Source organism: Eulemur rufifrons, chromosome 9 (genome assembly GCF_041146395.1).
Source record: "Eulemur rufifrons isolate Redbay chromosome 9, OSU_ERuf_1, whole genome shotgun sequence".
NCBI classification, from domain to species: domain Eukaryota; kingdom Metazoa; phylum Chordata; class Mammalia; order Primates; family Lemuridae; genus Eulemur; species Eulemur rufifrons.
In genome coordinates, this window is record NC_090991.1 from 14,261,617 (window position 1) to 14,282,149 (window position 20,533).

The 20,533-nt window shown below is 48.9% G+C and overlaps 1 protein-coding gene across 1 annotated transcript in view; it reads right to left on the reverse strand.

Annotated features, from left to right (window-relative positions):
* The window catches only part of RAP1GAP2 (RAP1 GTPase activating protein 2), a 228,243-nt gene extending 222,781 nt beyond the window's left edge, over positions 1 to 5,462 (reverse strand). The window contains exon 1 of the mRNA XM_069483478.1: positions 5,413 to 5,462. Coding sequence (XP_069339579.1) covers positions 5,413 to 5,462 — 50 coding nt within the window. The remainder of the gene's footprint in view (positions 1 to 5,412) is intronic.
* Positions 5,463 to 20,533: the final 15,071 nt, after the last annotated feature.

Consider the following 20,533-nt stretch of genomic DNA (forward strand, 5'->3'; position numbering starts at 1 on the left):
TCTAGAGATAAAGTATAGGGGAGGATGTGCACAGGGTATATGCAAATACTACATTATTTTATATAAAGAACTTGAGCGTCCAAAACCGGGCGCGGTGGCTCACGCCTGTAATCCTAGCACTCTTGGGAGGCCGAGGCGGGAGGATCACTCGAGGTCAGGAGTTCAAGACCATCCTGAGCAAGAGCAAGACCCCATCTCTACTAAAAATAGAAAAAAATTATCTGGACAACTAAAAATATATAGAAAAAATTAGCCGGGCATGGTGGCGCATGCCTGTAGTCCCAGCTACTAGGGAGGCTGAGGCAGTAGGATTGTTTGAGCCCAGGAGTTTGAGGTTGCTGTGAGCTAGGCTGATGCCACGGCACTCTAGCCCAGGCAACAGGGTGAGACTCTGTCTCAAAAAAAAAAAAAAAAAAAAGAACTTGAGCATCCTAGGATTTTGGTATCTGCAGGAGTCCTGAAATTGATCCCTCACAGGCAAGGAGAGACCACTGTATATACCCTTGATATGATATGATAAAAATGGCACCCAATCCCTGTGGTCCTCCTCCCTAAAGCTCATAACCCTGGCTTAATAATGAGAAAAACATCAGATAAATCCCATTTGAGGGACATTCTACAAGATATGACCAGTGCTCCTCAAAACTGTCAAGGTCATCAAAAACAAGGGAAGTCTGAGAAATGTTCACAGCCAAGAGGAGCCAAAGGAACTATAACAACTAAATGTAATGTGGTATCCTGGATGGGGCCCTGGAACAGATGAAGGACATTAGCCTGCAGTCCCCTACCCCTGGACCACGGACTGGTACCCGTCTGTGGCCTGTGAGGGACCAGACTGCACAGCAGGAGGTGAGCAGAGGGTGAGCAAGCAGAGCTTCATCCATACTTACAGATGCTCCGCATCACTGGCTATCCCCACCCCCACCCCCTTCCCCTCCCCCACCCTGGTCTGTGGAAAAATTGTCTTCCATGAAACCAGTCCCTGATGCCAAAAAGGTTGGGGACTGCTGAAATTAAGGAAAACTAAGGAAATCTGATTAACCTATGGACTGTAGTTAATAATAATATATCAATATTGGGTCATCAATTGTAACAAATGTACCATACTAATGTAAGATGTCAATAACAGGGGAAACTGAGCACAGGGTATATGGGAACTCTGTACTAGCCTCCCATTTTTTCTGTAAATCTAAAACTATATGTCCTAAAATATAAAGTTCCTTTCCAGTTTTATTGAGGTATAACAGACAAATAAAATTGTACATATTTAAGGTGTGCAATGTGATGTTTTTATGTACATATATATTATGAAATGATTAACATAATAAATCTAATTAATATCCAGCACCTCACATGGTTACGTGTGTGTGCGCGTGTGTGTGTGTGTGCATGGTAAGAATACTTAAGATTGACTCTTAGCAAATTTCAAGTATACAACAAATTAATTAGTTAATTATAGTTACCATGCTGTATATTAGATGTCCAGAAGTTATTCATCTTATTACTGAAACTTTGTACCCTTTGACCAACATCTTCCCATTTCCCACATCTGCCAACATCTGGTAACCACCCTTCTACTCTCTGTTTCTATGAGTTCGACTTTTTTAGATTTCATGTGTGAGATCATGCAGTATTTGTCTTTCTGTGGCTGACTTATTTCACTTAGCATAAAATATAAGGTTTACTAAAAAAAAAAAAAAAGGGACTAATTCCCACCATAAATGAAGAGTTTTTACAGATCAACATAAAAATATACAATGAGCAAACATTTAAGAAAAAAAAGGGCAAAGGAAATAAATGACTAGTTTACAAAAATAAAAACACAAATGACCAATAAACATGAAAAAATGTTCCACTTCTCTTATAAGAGATGAAAATTAAAACAATGAGAGATCTAGGTGGCCAAAATTTTAAAAGTTTGTTAATTTCAGTGTGAGCAAAGTTGTGGGGAAACTTATATCTCACACATCGCTGAACATAACATAAAATGGTATCATTTCTTTGGCGATTAGGTTGTCAGTATTTTTTACAACATGCACGTTTTTCCCTGTAATTTCACTTTAAAGAATATATCCAACCATTATCTTTGCACAAGTGTGCACAGATAAAGGTTCAAGGATGTTCACTGCAGCAATGTTTGTAGCATCAAAATATTCAAAATACCCTAAAAGACCATCAGGACAAAGTTGGGCATGGTGGTGCACGCCTGTACTCCCAGCTGCTCGGGCGGCTGAGGAAGGAGGACTGCTTGAGCCCAAGAGTTTGAGGCCAACCTGGGCAACACGGAGAGACCCCCATCTCTAAAACATAATAATAATAGTAATAAAATAAAAGTTTCTAAGAAAAAAAGATCAGCAGAGACTTGGCAAAGAAATTATGGTTCAAACTTACAATAGGATACTGCCCATAAAAAGAACATTACCAGAGCACTCTGCACCACTTTTCAGCTACTCACACAACCTTAGCGCCTACCCTCCATCAGCTCCCTATCCTAGATTCTGAGCTCCCACCGTCAGAAATGGGCCAGAGCACAACACAGCCCCTCAGACATAATGGGAATGCCAAAAAATCATACATACTGAACAAGTTGCGCTCATGACTCCAATCAAATTCTAATTCAGTTTTTGGTACTTTGTGAAGAGTTTGGAGGAGAGTCCAAAGGAAGATGGCTCTTCTGGAAGGGTAAATGGACCTTCCCACTGTTTTTGTTCACCAATAACCATTCACTGTCCTCTCCCCAACTCAAAGTTGTATGGTTTGGCGGGAGCTGACCCCAGCCCCCATGTCCATGGGTGGGCTCACAACCCAGCCTGGCCAATCAGAGCTTTCCATCCCCCTGACCACAGTGATTGGCCCAAGGATGGGCATGTGATCAAGGTCAGGCCAATGAGATGACATCAAGAAAGTTGGGCTGGAACCACTGGGAAAGGGAAGCTCTTGTTCCATAGGATTGTTAATCTGAAAGGCTGCCTGCAGCTGCTGGTGACCACCTTGCCTCCATGAGGGCTAAAACTGGACCAGGGGAAAGCAGAGGGTAAAGAGGCACTGTTTGGTGGCATTAGTTGAGTTCCTGAATCCAGTTGTGCCTGAAACATGAAGAGTTCCTGGAGTTTTCAGTTCAGTGAGCTAACAAATTCCCTTTTTCTTTTAAGCCACTTTGAGTTGATTTCTACAAGCTGGAAGTGAAAGAATCCTGACTCATCTGCAGGGAAAGTAAACTAACTCAGCGTGAAGTCCTGTACCCAGGGCCAAGGCTGCCTGTGTCTGGAGCACGGTACGGACTCAGAGGGTATTTTGCCCTCAGGAGTGCTCCCTGCCAGGCTGCCCGACCACTCAAGTCACATCTTCAGGACCTTCTCAGACAGATGTGCTTTTACCTGGGGGTGAGGGGTGACCCAAAACTCAATGAGGGCACTAACAACATTTCATGCATCATCAGGTCCAGCCTAAGAAGCAACCCAGCCAGAAAATGCCAGGGACAAGACTTGGGGGGATGAGTCAAAGCAGGTGTCCAAGCTCTACCTTTTAAAACTCTTCCTATGTCTTCCTCTGTGAAGTGAGGACCTGATCTAGAAGGTCCTAGGGTCCTGGGGTGGTGCCTCATTTCAAGGAAGAGGGCACTAAGGAACTGCCCACCCCCCACCAGTTCTTCAAAAGTAGAATAACTCTATTTTTATCTGATTTATATATTGAAGTTTCATTTGAAGAGTGGTTCCACTGCTAAATAATAAACTTGAAAGCCCATTGACCTCTCCTGCTCTGACATGCTGGGATTTTCTGACAATGTGAACTTGGATGTGTGGCCAGGGCCAGTGGGACCACCTAGGAAATAAGAAGCAAAACAGAGACACAGTTAAGCCCCTGAGCAAGACCGAGGTTCAAACCCTTACTCTGCCATGTGCTTGCTGGGTAACCCTGATGAATCATTTTCCCTCTCTGATCCTCAGTTTCCTCATCTGCAAAATGGGGGTGCTAATTCCTTCCTCTGAGTATGTGAAGAGTCGGTCAATGTCTGAATCTTGATTCCTACAGAGCTCTAGGAAGTGCTCAGGAAACCTCCGTTGCTATCATTGATACTATTGGTACTATTGGTATTATTATTTGTATTCTGGCTACAGAATGCACCCAGTGAGATGTGAAAGGAATGCAACTTCAGAGTCGCCTTCTTTTTTTATATTTTTTTCATTTATTTTATTTTATTTATTCATTTTTTGAGACAGAGTCTCACTCTGTTGCCCAGGCTAGAGTGCCGTGGTGTCAGCCTAGCTCACAGCAACCTCAAACTCCTGGGCTCAAGCAATCCTTCTGCCTCAGCCTCCCGAGTAGCTGGGACTACAGGCATGTGCCACCATGCCGGGCTAATTTTTTCTATATATTTTTAGTTGTCCAGCTAATTTCTTTCTATTTTTTTAGTAGAGACGGGGTCTCGCTCTTTCTCAGGCTGGTCTCGAACTCCTGAGCTCAAAGGATCCACCTGTCTCGGCCTCCCAGAGTGCTAGGATTACAGGTGTGAGCCACCGCACCCGCCCAGAGTCGCCTTCTGACCCTGGGTGTGGGCAGGATGGTTTGGGATGGGGAAGGGTCCCAGCCCGGCATTCTCCTTTGAATCTTGGAGTCCCCTGAGGTCCAGAGTAGGCTGAGCAGGCTGCCTTGCGTTCTAAGTCCGTCCAAGCAGAGGTCAGGCCCTTAGCTGAAGCAGTGCTGAACATTCGGACAGCTGGACACCGCGACAAGGATTCCAGGGGCCCAGCCCAGGTGACTCGATTGACCGCGATGCGTCTGAAACCCTCTCAGCCTGCAGTTTGGAAACCTGACACTGCAGGCTCTGATTTCCCAGTCCAGGCGGCACTGCGGTAGCGGAAGGGGCAACTACCCAACTACACAGGGACCCCTTCCCCTTCCCTTCCCTCCTAGGCGCCCTTCTCAAAGCCCCCATCCCCAAAGTGCCCACCCCCGGGGATCTTGTGTTGGTGTGCTGAGGCATCTCGTTGAACACGGGAGTTGGGGGCTGTAGGTTGTGCCCTCGTGGGGCCTAAGTCCAGGGCCCGACCGTGGGCAGCAGAAGGAATGGAGGTAGGCGGGGGACCCCCGCTGCACAAATGGGAAAGCTGAGGTGGGGGAAAAGGAAGGAGAGCAACTCCGCCGGGGTGCCTGTGGAAGGAGGACGGGCTCTCTCCAAAGCCTGACGTCTCGGACGGGGTCCGGGTCCCAGCGCCAAGACCGGCGCGGGGACGCCGGGTGGTCATGACCAGGCAGCCCAGCGCCTTCCTGCAAACCCAGCCCCGCAACCTCAGCTCGGGAAGAAACTTTGGGCCAGCGCCCCCGCTCCTTCCCGCGCGGGCTGGCCTCGGGAGGCAGCGCGCGCGGGTTCGCGTCCGCACCAGGCCTCGCGGCCGCCCGGTGCCCACTCACCAGCGCACCAGCTGCCAGCGCTTCTCCCCCGGCGCCCGGCGGCCCGCCATGCCTCGCCGTCGCGCCGTTCCCCGCCTGCTGCCGCAGGGCCAGTGCCGAGGGCGCGCTCGCTGGCGCGGGGCGCGGGGCGGGCGCGCGGCTCCGGCCGGAGCCCAGGCGGTGCGAAGGGTGCGGAGCTCGTGCCCGGTGCGGCTGCCGGCCCCGCCCTTAGGGCCGGCCGGGCTGGGTCACCGCGCTCCGCAGCAGCGGGTGGGACCGCAGCCATCCACGTCCTTCCCCCGCGCCGAAGTGCCGGGTTTCGTGGGAGCACTGGTCGAGGAGTCGGGCTGTCCAAGTCTTACTGAGAGGGAAATTTGACTTGCTGAGTGACGAGGCGATTCATTTAATCTTTCTGTGCTTTACCCACTTATAAACCTGTTCTAGGCCTGGCACGGTGGCTCGCGCCTGTAATCCTCGCACTCTGGGAGGCCGAAGCGGGGGCATCGCTTGAGGTCAGGAGTTCCAGACCAGCCAGCGCAAGAGTGAGACCCCGTATCTACCAAAAAACTAAAAATTTAGGCCAGGCGCGGTGGCTCACGCCTGTAATCCTAGCACTCTGGGAGGCTGAGGCGGGCGGATCGCTTGAGCCCAGGAGTTGGAACCTGGGCGACAGAGCCAGACCCTGTCTTTAAATAATAATAATAATATAATAATAATAACAACCTGGGTTCTACCTACCCAGAAAGTTAAGCATAACAAATATTACACTACTCTAAATACCTAAAATAAGAACTGATGTGCCCTACAAATGACTATTTTAAAGTGACAGTAATTAAAACAGTATGCCATTAGCTTAGCACGGCTGCCCAGCTCTAGGATCAGCTCCATCCAGGCCTTCAACCGACCTTCCACCCTAGTCTGCTCATTCCTGGAGTGGAGCAGAGACCAGCCTGGCCCACGGCATGGTGGGAGCATGTGTCCCAAGCCTGGTTTGAAGGAGCTGAGTTTTGAAAACATTTATAAATAGAAAGGTTGTCCACATATTGCACGGTGCCCTCCCAATTTACCTGCCTCCCATATCAGGAAAATCCACATCCTTTGCAGGAGGGAAACTTACACAGAGAGAGGAACAAACCAAATTCCCAGCATGGAGATCCTGGGAGCTTAGCTTCCTTGTCTGAACTGTGGGCCCGTGCCCAAGAGCACTAGAAGAGCTTCCAGAGGAATGGAAATGCTACTGGCATTTGTCATTCTATCCATAGGTGCCCTCTCTAGTGTTCAACAAAAATGAAGATTACATAAATCCTAAGGATCTCCACGTGGGCTTTTGCCTAGATCTCAGCTAAAGAAGTGACAGGAAGCAAGTGGGGATGAGCAATGCAACCAACACCCTGCAAAGGAAAGGGAGAAAGAGATACAAGAGGTAGGTTGGCAGCTCACCTTTGACGCTTAAATGGAGTGTCTAGCTTGAAGCTAGCAATTCCCTTTCAGCATCCTTTTTCTAAACTTCCTGAACAGAATTAACATAGAGACCACAGAAACAGAATAGAAGGTCTGGAAACATCCCCTGCCCCCCGTGTGTGCGTGTGTGTGTGTGTGTGTGTGTGTGTAATATATGTATTTCAAATTGGCGAAGAAATGGTGATGGAACAATTAATTGGTCAATCATTCACGGGGGGGGGGGAAGAAAGGTCTCTATTTTACATCACAAAATATATTTCAGATCATTATAAATGTAAGTGTATAAATACATATAAAGGACTAGAAAAATATACAGGTAAGTATTGTCATATATTGCAGTGAGGGTAGATTTTTTTAAGCATGATGTTGATGGCAGAAGCCATAAAAAGGAAGAGATTAATGGATTTGACTAAAATATAAATGTTTAATATTTGCACGTCACAAAAACACAATAAGCAAAATTAAAAAAGTAAATGTCAGCTTGGCACAGCGGCACCCACCTATAGTCCCAAGTACTCAGGGGGCTGAAGCAAGAGGATCGCTTGAGCCCAGGAGTTGGAGGTTGCTGTGAGCTAGGCTGACGCCACGGCACTCTAGCCTGGGCGACAGAGCAAGACTCTGTCTCAAAAAATTAATTAGTTAATTAATTAAAATTTTGTAAAAAATTTTTAAAGTTACAATATAATGAGGTAAAAAAAAATCAAGACACTCATGCCATGGAAACAATGTAAATCATCATGTGTCTGAAAATACTACAAGATAATACACAAAAATAATACTAGTTGCATTAGGACAGTAGGATTACAGGGACATTTTTGCTACTGTATTTCCAAACCTTTCTGAAGTATAATTCTAATACTTTTCTAATAAATCATAATATTAAACAGAACTGGATGTAGGAAGTGGTACATTTACAGCAAAATGCAGAGCATCATGCATAAAAAAGGTGATATAAAGTCAGAAGATACAGGGAAAAGAAAGAAGAAATAAAATAAAATAATTAAGTTATGGGAAAATAAAGGAAAAAAGTGGCCACAGTTAAGTTATATCACCAAAAATTTGGGGAGCCAGTTGCCCAAGATTATGGCAACTTATGTGAAATGAAGGGATTCTGGGCACAGGCAGTGGAATCCCTGATAATCCTTTAAATGATACCTGTCAGGTGAGCTCGCCAGCTCTCTGCCCTAGATGGCGGAGTATGTGGGCAGGGTTGAGGCAGAAGAGATACAACTGAGGCCAAATTGTGGCCTAGTACACACACACACACACACACACACACGAGCACACACATGCACATATTCCTTATCTTCTGTTGCCGTGCTAGTGGTTTAGGAATGAGCAAAGACTCTGAAAGTCAGAGCTGAGATTTTTAAGGGACCATTTTGTCCAATTCGGGCATTTCACCACCAAGGAGAGTACAGCCTTGTCCCAGTTTGATCTTTCCTTCAGAAGGTGAGCTGGCTTTGAGACTTATCCACAGTGATCTCCAGCTTGCCTCTCCAGTCCCAGAGCTCCCAACACACTATTTTTCCAGCCACAGAATCCCAAGGGGACTCAGATTGGATGGTCTTTGGGGGCCCCAAGCTGAGCTAAGGAGGCCAGGATGGCATGACCAAAGTCTACAAAGCAAAGAGGCTACCACCATAACACTGTAGGATGGTTGGAGAGGGGGTCTTGGTACCCACCAATGCTGAAGCATTCATGGGCAACAGCCTGGGGCAGGGGACAGCAAATGCAGCCCATGCTAGTGAGAAAGCTTATGCCAAATATCTCATCCCTGCAGACCTGCCCCCACCTTTCTCAGCCCTGCTTGTACCTTGGGAAGCCGACCTGTGCAGGCAGTATCAATGGACTCCCTCAACTTCTGCCTTCTGGTTGAGACTGAGTGGAGGAAACACCAGCAGGGGATTGGAAGGAGGCAGGTGGGGAGGGAGGTTGGCATATTTATTCCTCAACTCCCTCCCTGCCAGGTTAAGTCTCTTTAAGGCAAGCACAGCTTTTGCCAGGCAGCCCTCTCCTCAGAGCTAACCTTTCTGAGTGCCCATAGCTGCCCACGTCACTTGTCCCCAAGGCATAAAGATGGTAACAGCTCAGCTTCCTTGCTTACCCATGGTGCTATCCTACCCCTTAAACTCTTCCCGAAGCTTTGTAAATAGTTCCTTAACCCTTTCCAAATTATCCATTTTAAATGTGTCATCTGTTCCCTGCCAGGATACTGACTGGTACAGAACTGTAACCCAAACCAAACTCAGAAAGTCAGAATTCCTGGCTGTCATGAAGAGAAGGAGGAATTTCTAGGCCTTCTCTGCCATCAACACCTCATTCTCCTGCTGGCATTCAAGGCCTTGCACACTCTGGCCCTCACCTTCCCCTAAAGCTCATAACCAATGCAGGCACCTTCAGCCACAGCGGGATCATTTCCTCTTCTGTGGCCTGATGATGCTGTGGTTACAAGCTTACCTCTGGCTTAGGCTAGGCTGGAGTTTGAATCTTGACTCTACTGTTTCCAAGCTGTGTGGTGTTAAATTTAACCTCTGGAGCCTCATTTTCTCCACCTCAAAATAGGAATAAACCTTTCCAATAGGATTTCTCTGAAGTTTAAGTGAGGTTATGTGAGTAAAGTGCTGAGCTCAAAATAATGGCTACATCTAAGGCAAGAGGTATACATTTTATACACTTCAGTTTTCTTTTACTTTGTTACAAGTTCAATTTTGAAAATAGAGAAATGATTTTTAAACAGTATTTAGTAAACTGCCTGGCACATACTAAGTGCTTAATAAATGTTCATTATTACCATCAATATCATCATCTCTGAGGTCCCATTTCATGATATGTCTCTGGTCTTCCCACAACCTCAGGTACAGTGCTGGGCAGTCATCTTTGCCCAATATTAGTCTGTGTATTGATTGACTGATTGCTAAAACTCCTCCAGGGAGGTGGCCCTAAGTATCCTGGCCCCCAAGTCCAGGCCCTAGCTCTGCCTTCGCATGGCAATCTCTCAGCTCTGCTGGCTGAGTCACTTTCACTTGTTCCTTAGGTGCGTTGTCCCTGCTGCTTGTCATTTCACATATGGATATTTTCCAGCAATATATGTTGCAAATTTCCTGAGAGCAGCTTTAGAGGCCTTTCATGCCCAGCCAGGAGCTTGGTCAGGTGCAGGACTCAGCAAGAAGCACTTCTTGTGGCAAAGGTGGAGTCCCCTATGAACGGGCAGGGCCACCCCTCATGTGTCTGTGACCGTTTGCTTTAGCTGGTGAGAAGCTAAAGCAAACAGTTACTCCCGGATTCAGATTAAGGAGAAAAACAGGATTCCTCTTGAAGCAGATCAAGGAGAAAAACATTTGGGACTTGGTCATAACGATCCTATCCACGTGCGCTTTACAAAACCACTTCACTTGTACCTTATGACACCCTCACAAGGATCCTGCTGGCGGAATAGGTGTTACTCTTCCCATTTTACTGAGAAGGAACTGGAGCTCAGAGAGGCTAAGATTTGCCCAGAATCACCCAGCTAGTAAGTGACAGAGCAGAGATCGAGCCCAGGTTTTCAGGCTCCATCATACCGCATGTCTTTTGGAGGTACAAAACATATCTTTCATCCCTCTTGTTGATATCTTATGAAATTGAGGGGCTATGGATGGTTCATGTGAACTCCTGTTGCTGCTAAAGAAACTGACATGCAGGGCAAGGAGTTGCACAGCCCAGGAATACCGCCTTCTAGGAGGGACAGCAAGGGACTAGGAAGCAGGACTCATCTGGCCTTTCTGCTCCTCTCCCAGGGATTTCCTCAGGCAAGATGAAGAAGAGACACCCACAGTGCAGCTCGAAGCTAGAGCTCCTACAAGGTAGGATTTGAGAGGCCTTTGAGCAAAATATGAACCCCATTGCCTATCAAGCCTCCTAAGAGAGTAATTCCTTCAACTCTTTGAGGCTTCAAATCCTCCAGGAACAGATGAAACTTTTGTTTGTTGACACCCAAGTCCAGCTAAGCCTTGGAAATTGACTGGGTAGGACAGGCAGGAAAGGGGCCTATAGAGAGGCAGAGTGCCCTTGAGGTCTCCCCAAGGCCCTCACAGCAGGTGTGTCCCAGTTCTGGAGACAACAGTAGACAATTTCTCTTAAAATTTGGCCCAGGAGGAAAGGCCAGGGAGTTTTTGGCTGGCAATGGAGTGGGAAAAGCCAGACCAGCCCTTTAGTCTGAGTCCACTCAGCCTGTTCCTCCAATCTCTCCAGGCAGAGATGACGACAATTTACCCAGAGGGAGCACTGAACGCTGAGCCACCTACCACTCACACAGTGCTACCTGGTCCCTTGTCATGAGCACAAAGGCCTAAGGAGCACTCAGCGCTGTTGTAAACACTTTACATGTATTCATTCATTCGTTTAATGTTCACAGCAATCTACAAATTTTCTGAGCTGCATAGACCATAATTATCCCCATTTCACAGATGAGGAGGTCAAGCCCCAGGGAGGAGGAAGATACTGGTGTAGCCAGAATCATAAGCCATGCACTGAGACTACAGAAGCCTCCCATGTGCAGGGAAAATGGATCAACACCAATGCCTTGCACGTGCTCAGAACTTCAGAGTTTATAAAGGATCTTTCCTTGGCTCTTGGAACCCTCACATAGGGGGAGATATGGTGTCTTATCAACTGGGGCCCAGAGAGGTGATGCGACTCACCCAAGGTCACACAGCTAGTGAGAGGTCTGGGGCTGCTTTGCTGACATCTAGACTCAGGGCAGATTTCCAGACCCCTGGTTTTCTCGCCCTCCACCCCACTCTTCCCCGGCGGGTGCAGGCACCAACTCTCCTTCCTACGCCGGGGCGGGCAGAGGGGCGGAGCGGATCGCGGCCTGACGGCCTGGGCGCTGTCCGCGGTGCTGATCTGCCGCCGCGCCCTTGCTCGCCAAGTCGCCGGCGGGTTTCCCGGGTTCCCCTTCCAGCTCCCAGCCAAAGCGAGCTCTGCGAGTCCGGCAGCCCGCCGGGGTCCTTAGGCCCGGCTCCCGGGGCTCTCGGGGCTCCCAGGGTTTCCCCTCCCCCGACCGCGCGCCGCCAGCCTCCCCTCTCCCCGCCCCGCCCACGGCCCCTCCCCGCCTGTCTCAGGTCCCTCCCCTCCCCCCTCATATCTCCCGCCCCCCCGCCCCCCTCCGGCTCGTTCGCCAGTTCCGGTCACGTTGCTGGGTGTTTACGCCTCGAGCCCGCCCCAGACCCCCCACCTCGGCGCCCCACGGCCCCCCGGAGCCCCGGCCCGACCGCCCCGCAGCCTCGCAGCAGCTGATGGCGCCGCAGCCGGGGCGGGCGCTGCGGAACCCCGGGCGCAGCTAGCGCGGGGGAAGAGCGCCTCCCCCACCCAGCCCGGCCCAGACCCAGGGCCCCGCCGGCCGGTCGCTCCCTCCGGTCCCGAAGGTGAGGAGGCCGGTCGGTGGGCATGGGGGGGTGGGAGCCGGGGTGGCCCCGGGTGGGGAGCAGCGCGGCCGAGCTCCAGCTCCCCCGGGAGGGCTGGCGCGGGGCTGGGCACCGCAGCGCGCGGGAGGCGGACAGGACTCGCGGCGGGCTGCTGGCAGAAGTTGTCCTCCAGCGCCCAGACCTGGACCCTTCCTGGTGCTGGCGGGGAGTCCAGAGCGGCCCGAGGTCGAGCCCCCGCCACCTCCCACCAGACACACCTTTCTTTACGCCTGCCTTCGGGTACCTCTCGTCCCCGTCCTCCGTAGTCTCCACAGCCCCACCACCCCTGCCTTCTCTGGGAGTCATACTCGAGGCATAATCAGGGCAGGACATCCAGACTGAAGCGGGTCGGGGGCTCTAGTATTCCCACACACCCCACTCCCGTGTGACTGGATCCTGAGCTTAGCTGGGGCTGGGGTCTTGGGATCTTCAGTGGAGGCGGGGAGTCAGAGTTAGGGGTATTGGAGGAGGGCCCCTGGAGTGGAGAGGACCACAAGGTCCCTGGGGAACGTGGCTCCACCACTGGCCAAGCAGCCCCACCTTGCAGACAGAGTAACAGACATTTGTCAAAGGCTGAATCTTCGTTCCAGACTCAAGTCCCCAGGAGAGCCAAGGACTTTGGGGGAGGGAGGCAGGGTAATTATTTTTTAATACATGTACTTATTTGTCCTGGTGATTCCCAGTACGACTCAACTCTTTCTCCCTGTTTCACCAACGTTCATGGGTGTGCCTGTTCCTTGCAAGGGATTCCCTGAGACAAAGCCTTGCCCTCAGGAAGCTTTGACTTAGAGCAGAAGCCAGGTGCGTGCACACACACACACACACACAGAGATAACGAAGAGAGGTTATATGGCAGAATGTGGTGCTAGCTGCCGCCCCATTCCAGTAAATTGCCTGATGGACACAGAGGTGGGAGAGAGTCATTCCAGCTTGGTGGGGGATCAGGGGAGCCTTCCTGGGAAAGGTAACACTGGAGAAGGGCCCTGAAGGATGGGTCAGGTTTCAGGAGGCAGAGATGGGGTGGGGGATACTAAGGGAGGAGATGTCTGTGGCTACAGGAAGAGTTTATCATGAGAACAGCAAGAGGTAGAATCCGAAAGAGGAGGCGATCAGCCTGCAGATGTGGACTGTGTTTAGAAAGTGCTGTAAATGCCAAGGAGAGCACCCAGTGGGGAGCACCCCGTTGCCAGGCACTGTCGTGCGTACTGGGCAAACCACTCTACCTTTATGAGTCTCTGTTTTCTTGCCTATGAAGTAGACATACTAACAGAACCTTCAATGTAGGGTTGTTGTCAAGATAATGAGTTAATATATGTAAAATGCTAAGAACAGTGCCCGTCACTCATTGTTACTATTAAGTATTATCACCTGTGCCTTGATGCCGTGTCTGAGAAAGGCTTCTTGAGTTCCTGCTCTCCTACTGCCCCAAGCTCTGAGTCAGGTAGTGAAGAGGAATAATGACTAAGAAAAATAAAGATCCCATTGATTCATTTATTTATTCTTTCCTTACTGTGCCTGTCGTAGCTAATACACCTGCCCTGGTTGTAAGAATTATAAAAATAAGTTTAACATTCTCCTTGAAACAAGAAAGCATACATACTTCAAGAATTTTAACAAGACACAGATCTTAACTGTTCAGAATGGTGCAGAGATATTTGTTGACTCAATAAATATTTTCAGTCCCAAAAAAGGAAAGAAACACTAAGAATGAAATTGAAACTGGGACAACAGACTCGGTCAGGGAGTGAGGGGTGGCAGGAGATGCGAACTCCCTGCAAAGCAGAAAGCAAGAAGCCTTGATTCCGGTTCCTGTCCCAGCCACCTCATCTGCCTGCGGGAGAGGTGGGGGCAGCAGAGGCCATGGGGATACTGAGTAGACTAAAGCGGTGCAGAGAAGGTGGGATTTAGACACCCAAGGAAAGGGACTGTGAAAGTGGTTTTCAAATTGTTGGTTAGCAGAAGCCTTTTCTCCAGTGAGTTGTGTGCACAAGCCCATCATATAAAAGAAGGGTTTATTAAAAAAAAAAAAAAAAGCAAAGCCACCAGTCCTGCCTTTGGCCTCAATCCTTTTGGCAATGTCTGAGACTCCTCTGCAGAATTCTGGCGCTCTATAGAGCAATATTTGAAAACCACTAACTGAGATGATTTTGAAGGCCCTCCGAGCCTTGAGTACTATGATCCTGTCCTTTTTGTGGTTCTTTCAACCCAAAAGAGCTGTAAGAACTGAAGAGGGGAGAGAAATACAATTTCCCACTTGCCAAGTCAGCTGCAGGCAGATAGCTGGGAAGGAATGTGGGTCTCCAGAAGCTCCAAAGAGACAAGCAGGCAACGAGTTCACCTTCAGGGATCGGGAGTCCCGGCCTCAGAATTTTGCCTGGGTCAGAAGGTTCCTGAGCCTGACACTTTGCCTATAGTTGAGGACATGAGCACAGAAGGCAGAAGTAACTTTCAGACACAGAAGAGACATGTCAAAAGTACTTGGAATTAACTCTATAAATTGTGAACCTTGTATTACAGGTCCTTTTTTATTCTTGGTGACAATTTGTTTAATGAATATTTTTTCATTAAGCTAGAAAATTAACAAGAAAAAAAGAACTGGGAGCAACAGAAGAAGGAGGGAAGCAGAAACAATGCAGGCCTTGAGGTGGTCAGGACAGTGGACAGAGGCGAGTGACTGTCTTCACCGAGCATGTCCACTCATGAGGCCGGGCATCTGGGGCCGGGGGTGGGGAGAAGGTGGAGCTGGTGGCTCAAATCCTTGAGCAGCTGCCACTGGCTTAGACCAAGTCCTCAGGCACAAGCTTCTAAAGCCCAGAGGTTCTGGGACTGCATTTCTAGTGTGAGAGCCTGACATTCTCCTGGCTCAGGCCTTCTGAAGTGCTTGTGACTCCCCAGCCACACAGAGTGGTTATGCCCAGTTCCCTTCTCCGTTCCCTCTCCCACCCTCCCACAAACAAACTAGACAATAACGTCTAAGAAAGAATATTTGCCAAGATCGTTTGTGACCCAAATTTCTGCCCTGAGAAGAGCAGCCTGCCTAGTTGGAAGCAAATCCTCAAGTCCTTCTGGGAAAGCGCAGAAACAGCTGGCTGGCTCAGCCTCTCTCCATGGCCAGGGTCCAGTCTCTAGGGCTGTGTGGGAAGGGCTTTTACTCTTCAGAAACATTTGCATTTCGGCGGCTGGGAACAGACATTTTCTCTCTTTGTCCTAAGCATGGGCCCACACACCTTCATCCCCCAGGTGTACACAGGAGACACACAGACGTGAGAGAAGCATCATACACACACACACACACACACACCTTGCAGTCTTGGGCACACGTTCAAACATACAGGCAACACATCCCAGCTTAGGCACACAATTGCCGGGACATATAGCTCACCTGTTCTTCCTGAGTTACGCACCAGTATATTTGACTGTCTATTTGACATCTATTTCTCCTTAGTTGAGGTCTCTTGGGCATGTCAAGCCTAACAGGTGTCCGTCTTGGTCGTACCTTCTCTGTAAATCTGCCCCTCCATCAGTCTACCTCATTCCCACGAATTCACTCTCTCAAACATTCTACAGTTATTTACTGAGCACCTCCTGTTTGCTAGACACTACACTAGGTACTAGGGAACAGGAGGAAACAAAACAAAGTCGTTCATCTTATGTTGCTAACAATCAGGCAGGTAAAATGGACAATAAACAAAAATGTAATATATTCATGCAATAGTAAGTACCTGAAAGAAAAATAATGCAGATTAAGGGAGCAGAGAGTGGCAGAAAATTCTATTTTAAATTGGGGGATCAGGCTGGGCATGGCGGCTCACACCTGTGATCCCAGAAATTTGGGTGGCCAAGGTGGGAGGAACACTTAAGCCCAGGAGTTGGAGACTAGCCTGGGCAACATAGCAAGGCCTCGTCTCTACAAAAAGTGTAAAAATTAGCTGGGTGTGGTGGTGTCTAGCCTCCCAAGTAATCCCAGCTACTCAGGAGGCCGAGGCAGGAGGATCGCTTGAGCTCAGGAGTTTGAAGCTGCAGTGAGCTATGATCACACCACTGCACTCTAGCCTGGGCAACAGAGTCAGACCCCATCTCTAAAAATAAATAAATAAATAAATAGGGATATCAGAGAAAGGTACTGAGGAGGTGACATTTGAACAGGGTCCTGAGTTAAGGAAGGGAACAGCCATGAGGATATCTTGGTGAAGGGCATTCCTGGTAGAGGGGACAGCACATACAAAGTCCCTAAGGCAAGAACTTGCTTGGCAGGTTCAGGAAATAGCAAGGAGGCCAGAGTGGCTGGGGGGGAGCCAGCATGGGGAAAAGGGTAAGTGAGGGCAGAGAGAGCCGAGGCAGACTGGGTAGGGACTGATAAGAACGTTGGGTTTGGTTTTAGTGTGCGGGGAAGCCATTGGAGGGTTTTGAGTGGGGAACGGAGAGACATGATCAGAGTTACATTTGCTGAGGGAACTCTGGCTCCTGCATGGAAAGCAGGGGCAAGCACGGGAGCAGGCAGCCAGTTAGGAGGCTGCCGCAACAGTACACCAGAGGGACATAGGTGGATTGGACTAGGGAGATAGTGATGTAGACGGTGAGAAGTGACTGGATTTGGGATATTATGAAGGTAGAGCAAACAGGGTTTGCAGATGGATGGGCTATGGAATATAAAGAGAGAGAGGAATCAAAGATGACTCCCAAGTTTTTGGTCTGAGCAACTGAGTAGGCAAATAGCAGTGCAATTTATGAAGATGACGAACAGTGGGCAAGAGCAGGTTTGCAGGAGGGAACTCGAGAGTTCAGTATTGGGACTTATAAGTTTGAGGGACCCACTGGACATACAAATGAAGGTGTTAGGTAGCCAGTCTAGCATTCAGAGAATAGTTATTTTAGGGGTCAGCAGCATGTAAATAATATTTGCAGCCATGGGATTGGACAAGAGCACTTAGGGAGTGATTATAGATAAAGAAGACATCCAAGTGAAAGATTAGGAAACGGAGAAAGATCCAGGAAAGGTATATTCACTCTTGAGTTGCTCAAGCCAAAAAACTGGGAGACATCTGGACTTCTCCCTCCCCATCACCATGCCAATCTAATCCATTTCTAAGTCCTGCCAATCCTACCTCCAAAATACACCTGGGACTTCTCTCCCTCTTCGCCGCCATCATCTGGTCCAGGCTGCCATCACCTCTCACCTTGACCACTGCTACCTTCTCCCAGCTGACTTCCCTGCACCCATTCTGCCAGCTCTAGTCTGCTCTCCCCACCACAGCCAGAGTGAGCTTTTAAAAATGTAAATCAGGCCGGGTGCGGTGGCTCACGCCTGTAATCCTAGCACTCTGGGTGGGCGGATCGTTTGAGCTCAGGAGTTCCAGACCAGCCTGAGCAAGAGCGAGACCCCATCTCTACTAAAAATAGAAAGAAATTATATGGACAGCTAAAAATATACATAGAAAAAATTAGCCGGGCATGGTGGTGCATGCCTGTAGTCCCAGCTACTCGGGAGGCTGAGACAGGAGGATCCCTTGAGCTCAGGAGTTTGAGGTTGCTGTGAGCTAGGCTAACGCCACGGCACTCACTCTAGCCTGGGCAACAGAGTGAGACTCTGTCTCAAAAAAAAAAAAAAAAAAAATGTAAATCATATCATATTCCTCCCCTGCTTGAAATTCTCTAGTAACTTCCAATTCACTTAGTCTTAACCCAAGATTCTTAACATGGTTTACAATACCCTATGTGATCCTTGCCTTGCTAACCTCCCTTCCTGTGACCCTCCCCCAAAACCTTACCCTTCAGCCCTCACTGGCAGTGGCAATGTCTCAGTTCCTCAACAGACCATGCGAAGCACTTAGCACAAAGCTGGACACGTCGTAGGTGCGCTCAGTAAATGTAAGTTATCATCATTACCACTTAGTTCTTTCCTGCCTCTGGGCCTTCACAGATGCTGTTCCCTGTTTGGAATGCTCTTCCCTTTACTCTTCTAACTCCTACCCCTCCTTCAAGTCTGTATTAGTTTCTTATTGCTTTGTAACAAATTACCGTAAATTTAGTGGCTTAAAACAATATAAATTTATTATTTCACAGTTTCTAAGGGCCAAGTATCTGGCACATTTTAGCTGGGTCCTTTACTCGGAATTCCTTTGAATGGCTTGCCCAGTTAGGTCAGGACCACCCAGAATAACCTCCCTTTTGATAACTCAAAGTCTACTGATTGAAGACCTTAATTACATCTGTAAACTCCCATCACCTTTGTAAAAAACCTAATCACGGGAGTGAAACCCACTGTATGCAGAGGCCTACCCCCACTCAAGTGGGAGGCACAGTACAGGAGAACCCTGACACCGGACACTGGGATTCCTAGGGACCATCTTAGAATTCTGCCTGCCACAGTGTCTCAGCCTCAAAGTCACTTCTTCAAAGAGACCTTTCCTGACCCCAAATCTAAAATAGGTCCTTTGCAAGTAGAGTAAAATCTCAGAAAAATAAAATAAACTAATAAGTCCCACTCTGGGGGGACTTATTCTTTCACATTACCCTGTAGGTCTCTTCCATGGCACTTATCACAGACTGTAATATATACGTATTTGTTTGACACATTACTTATTTGTTTACTCGTTTCTCTCTCTTCGCCCCCTGAGCTCCATGAAAGTAGGGACTTTGTTGTGTTCAGCACCATGTCTCCGTGCCCAGTGCAGCGCTTGGCAATAATAGACCATTGAATAAATTAATGAAAAAATGAGCAAATCAAGACAGATTGGCTGGGCACGGTGGCTTACGCCTGTAATCTTAGCACTCTGGGAGGCCGAGGCAGGAGGATTGCTTGAGGTCAGGAGTTTGAGCCCAGCCTGAGCAAGAGCAAGACCCCGTCTCTACTAAAAATAGAAAAAGACAGAAATTAACCTTACTCGCACGTTAAACCAACAGAGAAGAGGAGGAGGAAGGGATGCAGCAATTGACTGAGCCGGGTCCTGTGCTAAGTGCTTTACATTTCTCATCTCACTGAATCCTCACGGCTACCCCTAGGACTGTTACTATTCATAGCCCCATTGGATGGGGGATGGGACGCAAAGGCTCAGAGACTTTGTGCCCAAAGTCACACAGCAGGTGACTGAAAGAGCCAGAATTCAACCCCACGACTGTTCCCTTTGGATTCTAAGGACTTGGTCGGAGAATCGGGTCTGCCACCACTTACTGAGTGTATGAACTGGCACAAATCCCTTTGCCTCTGAGTCTCAGCTTCTCTGTTTGTGAAATGGGGGTGGTAATACCTACTGAAGAGCAGGGGGTAGAAGAAAGACCATGTGTATAAAGTTCCTTGAACATCACCGATGGCCAAAGTGTAGCCAGTGATCCCCACAGGCCAAAAGGCCACCCCTTGCTGAAAGGAAAGGCCTGTTTGGTTGGATTAGGGGAGCCAGGGGAGTACCAGGGAAGGGGCCCAGAGAGAGGAGCCTCTGAGGATGTGAGATTCTCAGGTTGACCTGTTTGATGTGACCCTACAAATGAAAATGTGGATGTTCAGAGACTTATATGGAAGCCAGTCTGGAGAGGACCATTTGCTGAATAGAACTGTCCCTCTGGCTGGGCGAGGTGGCTCACGCCTGAAATCCTAGCACTCTGGGAGGCCGAGGAGGGAGGATCACTTGAGCTCAGGAGTTCGAGACCAGCCTGAACAAGAGCGAGACCTTGTCTCTACTAAAAACAGAAAAATTATCCGGGCATGGTGGCACATGCCTGTAGTCCCAGCTACACGGGAGGCTGAGGCAGGAGGATCACTTGAGCCCAGGAGTTTGAAGTTGCTGTGAGTGAGACTGACGCCACGGCACTCTACTCAGGGCAATGGAGTAAGACTCTGTCTCAAAAAAAAAAAAAAAAAAAAAAGAACTGTCCCTCTTACTGATCTCCTCCTACTTCCCAGGGAATTCCTGGAGCAGAGGGTCCTTCAAGAGCTTAGGGAGTCCCTGGCAGACAAGGCAGGAGCTCTGAGTCCTGGGCTGCAGTTTGCCCTCTGCCTCTGCCTGTGGTGATGGTGCTCACCACAGAAGAGGCTCACTGGGGAGGGAGCACAGCCAGGAGGAGAGCTGGAGAGCCGGGCCATGATTCGGATTCAGGGGTGCACACCTCCCCATCCCATCACAGCGACTTAAGTTTCCACTACGGGAGTCACTGCCTAGGTCTCCTTTTCACCCTGTCCTATTCCTCTTTTAAAAAGGGACTCTACCACCTGCCTTCGGCCTACAGAGTCAGTGTTAGTG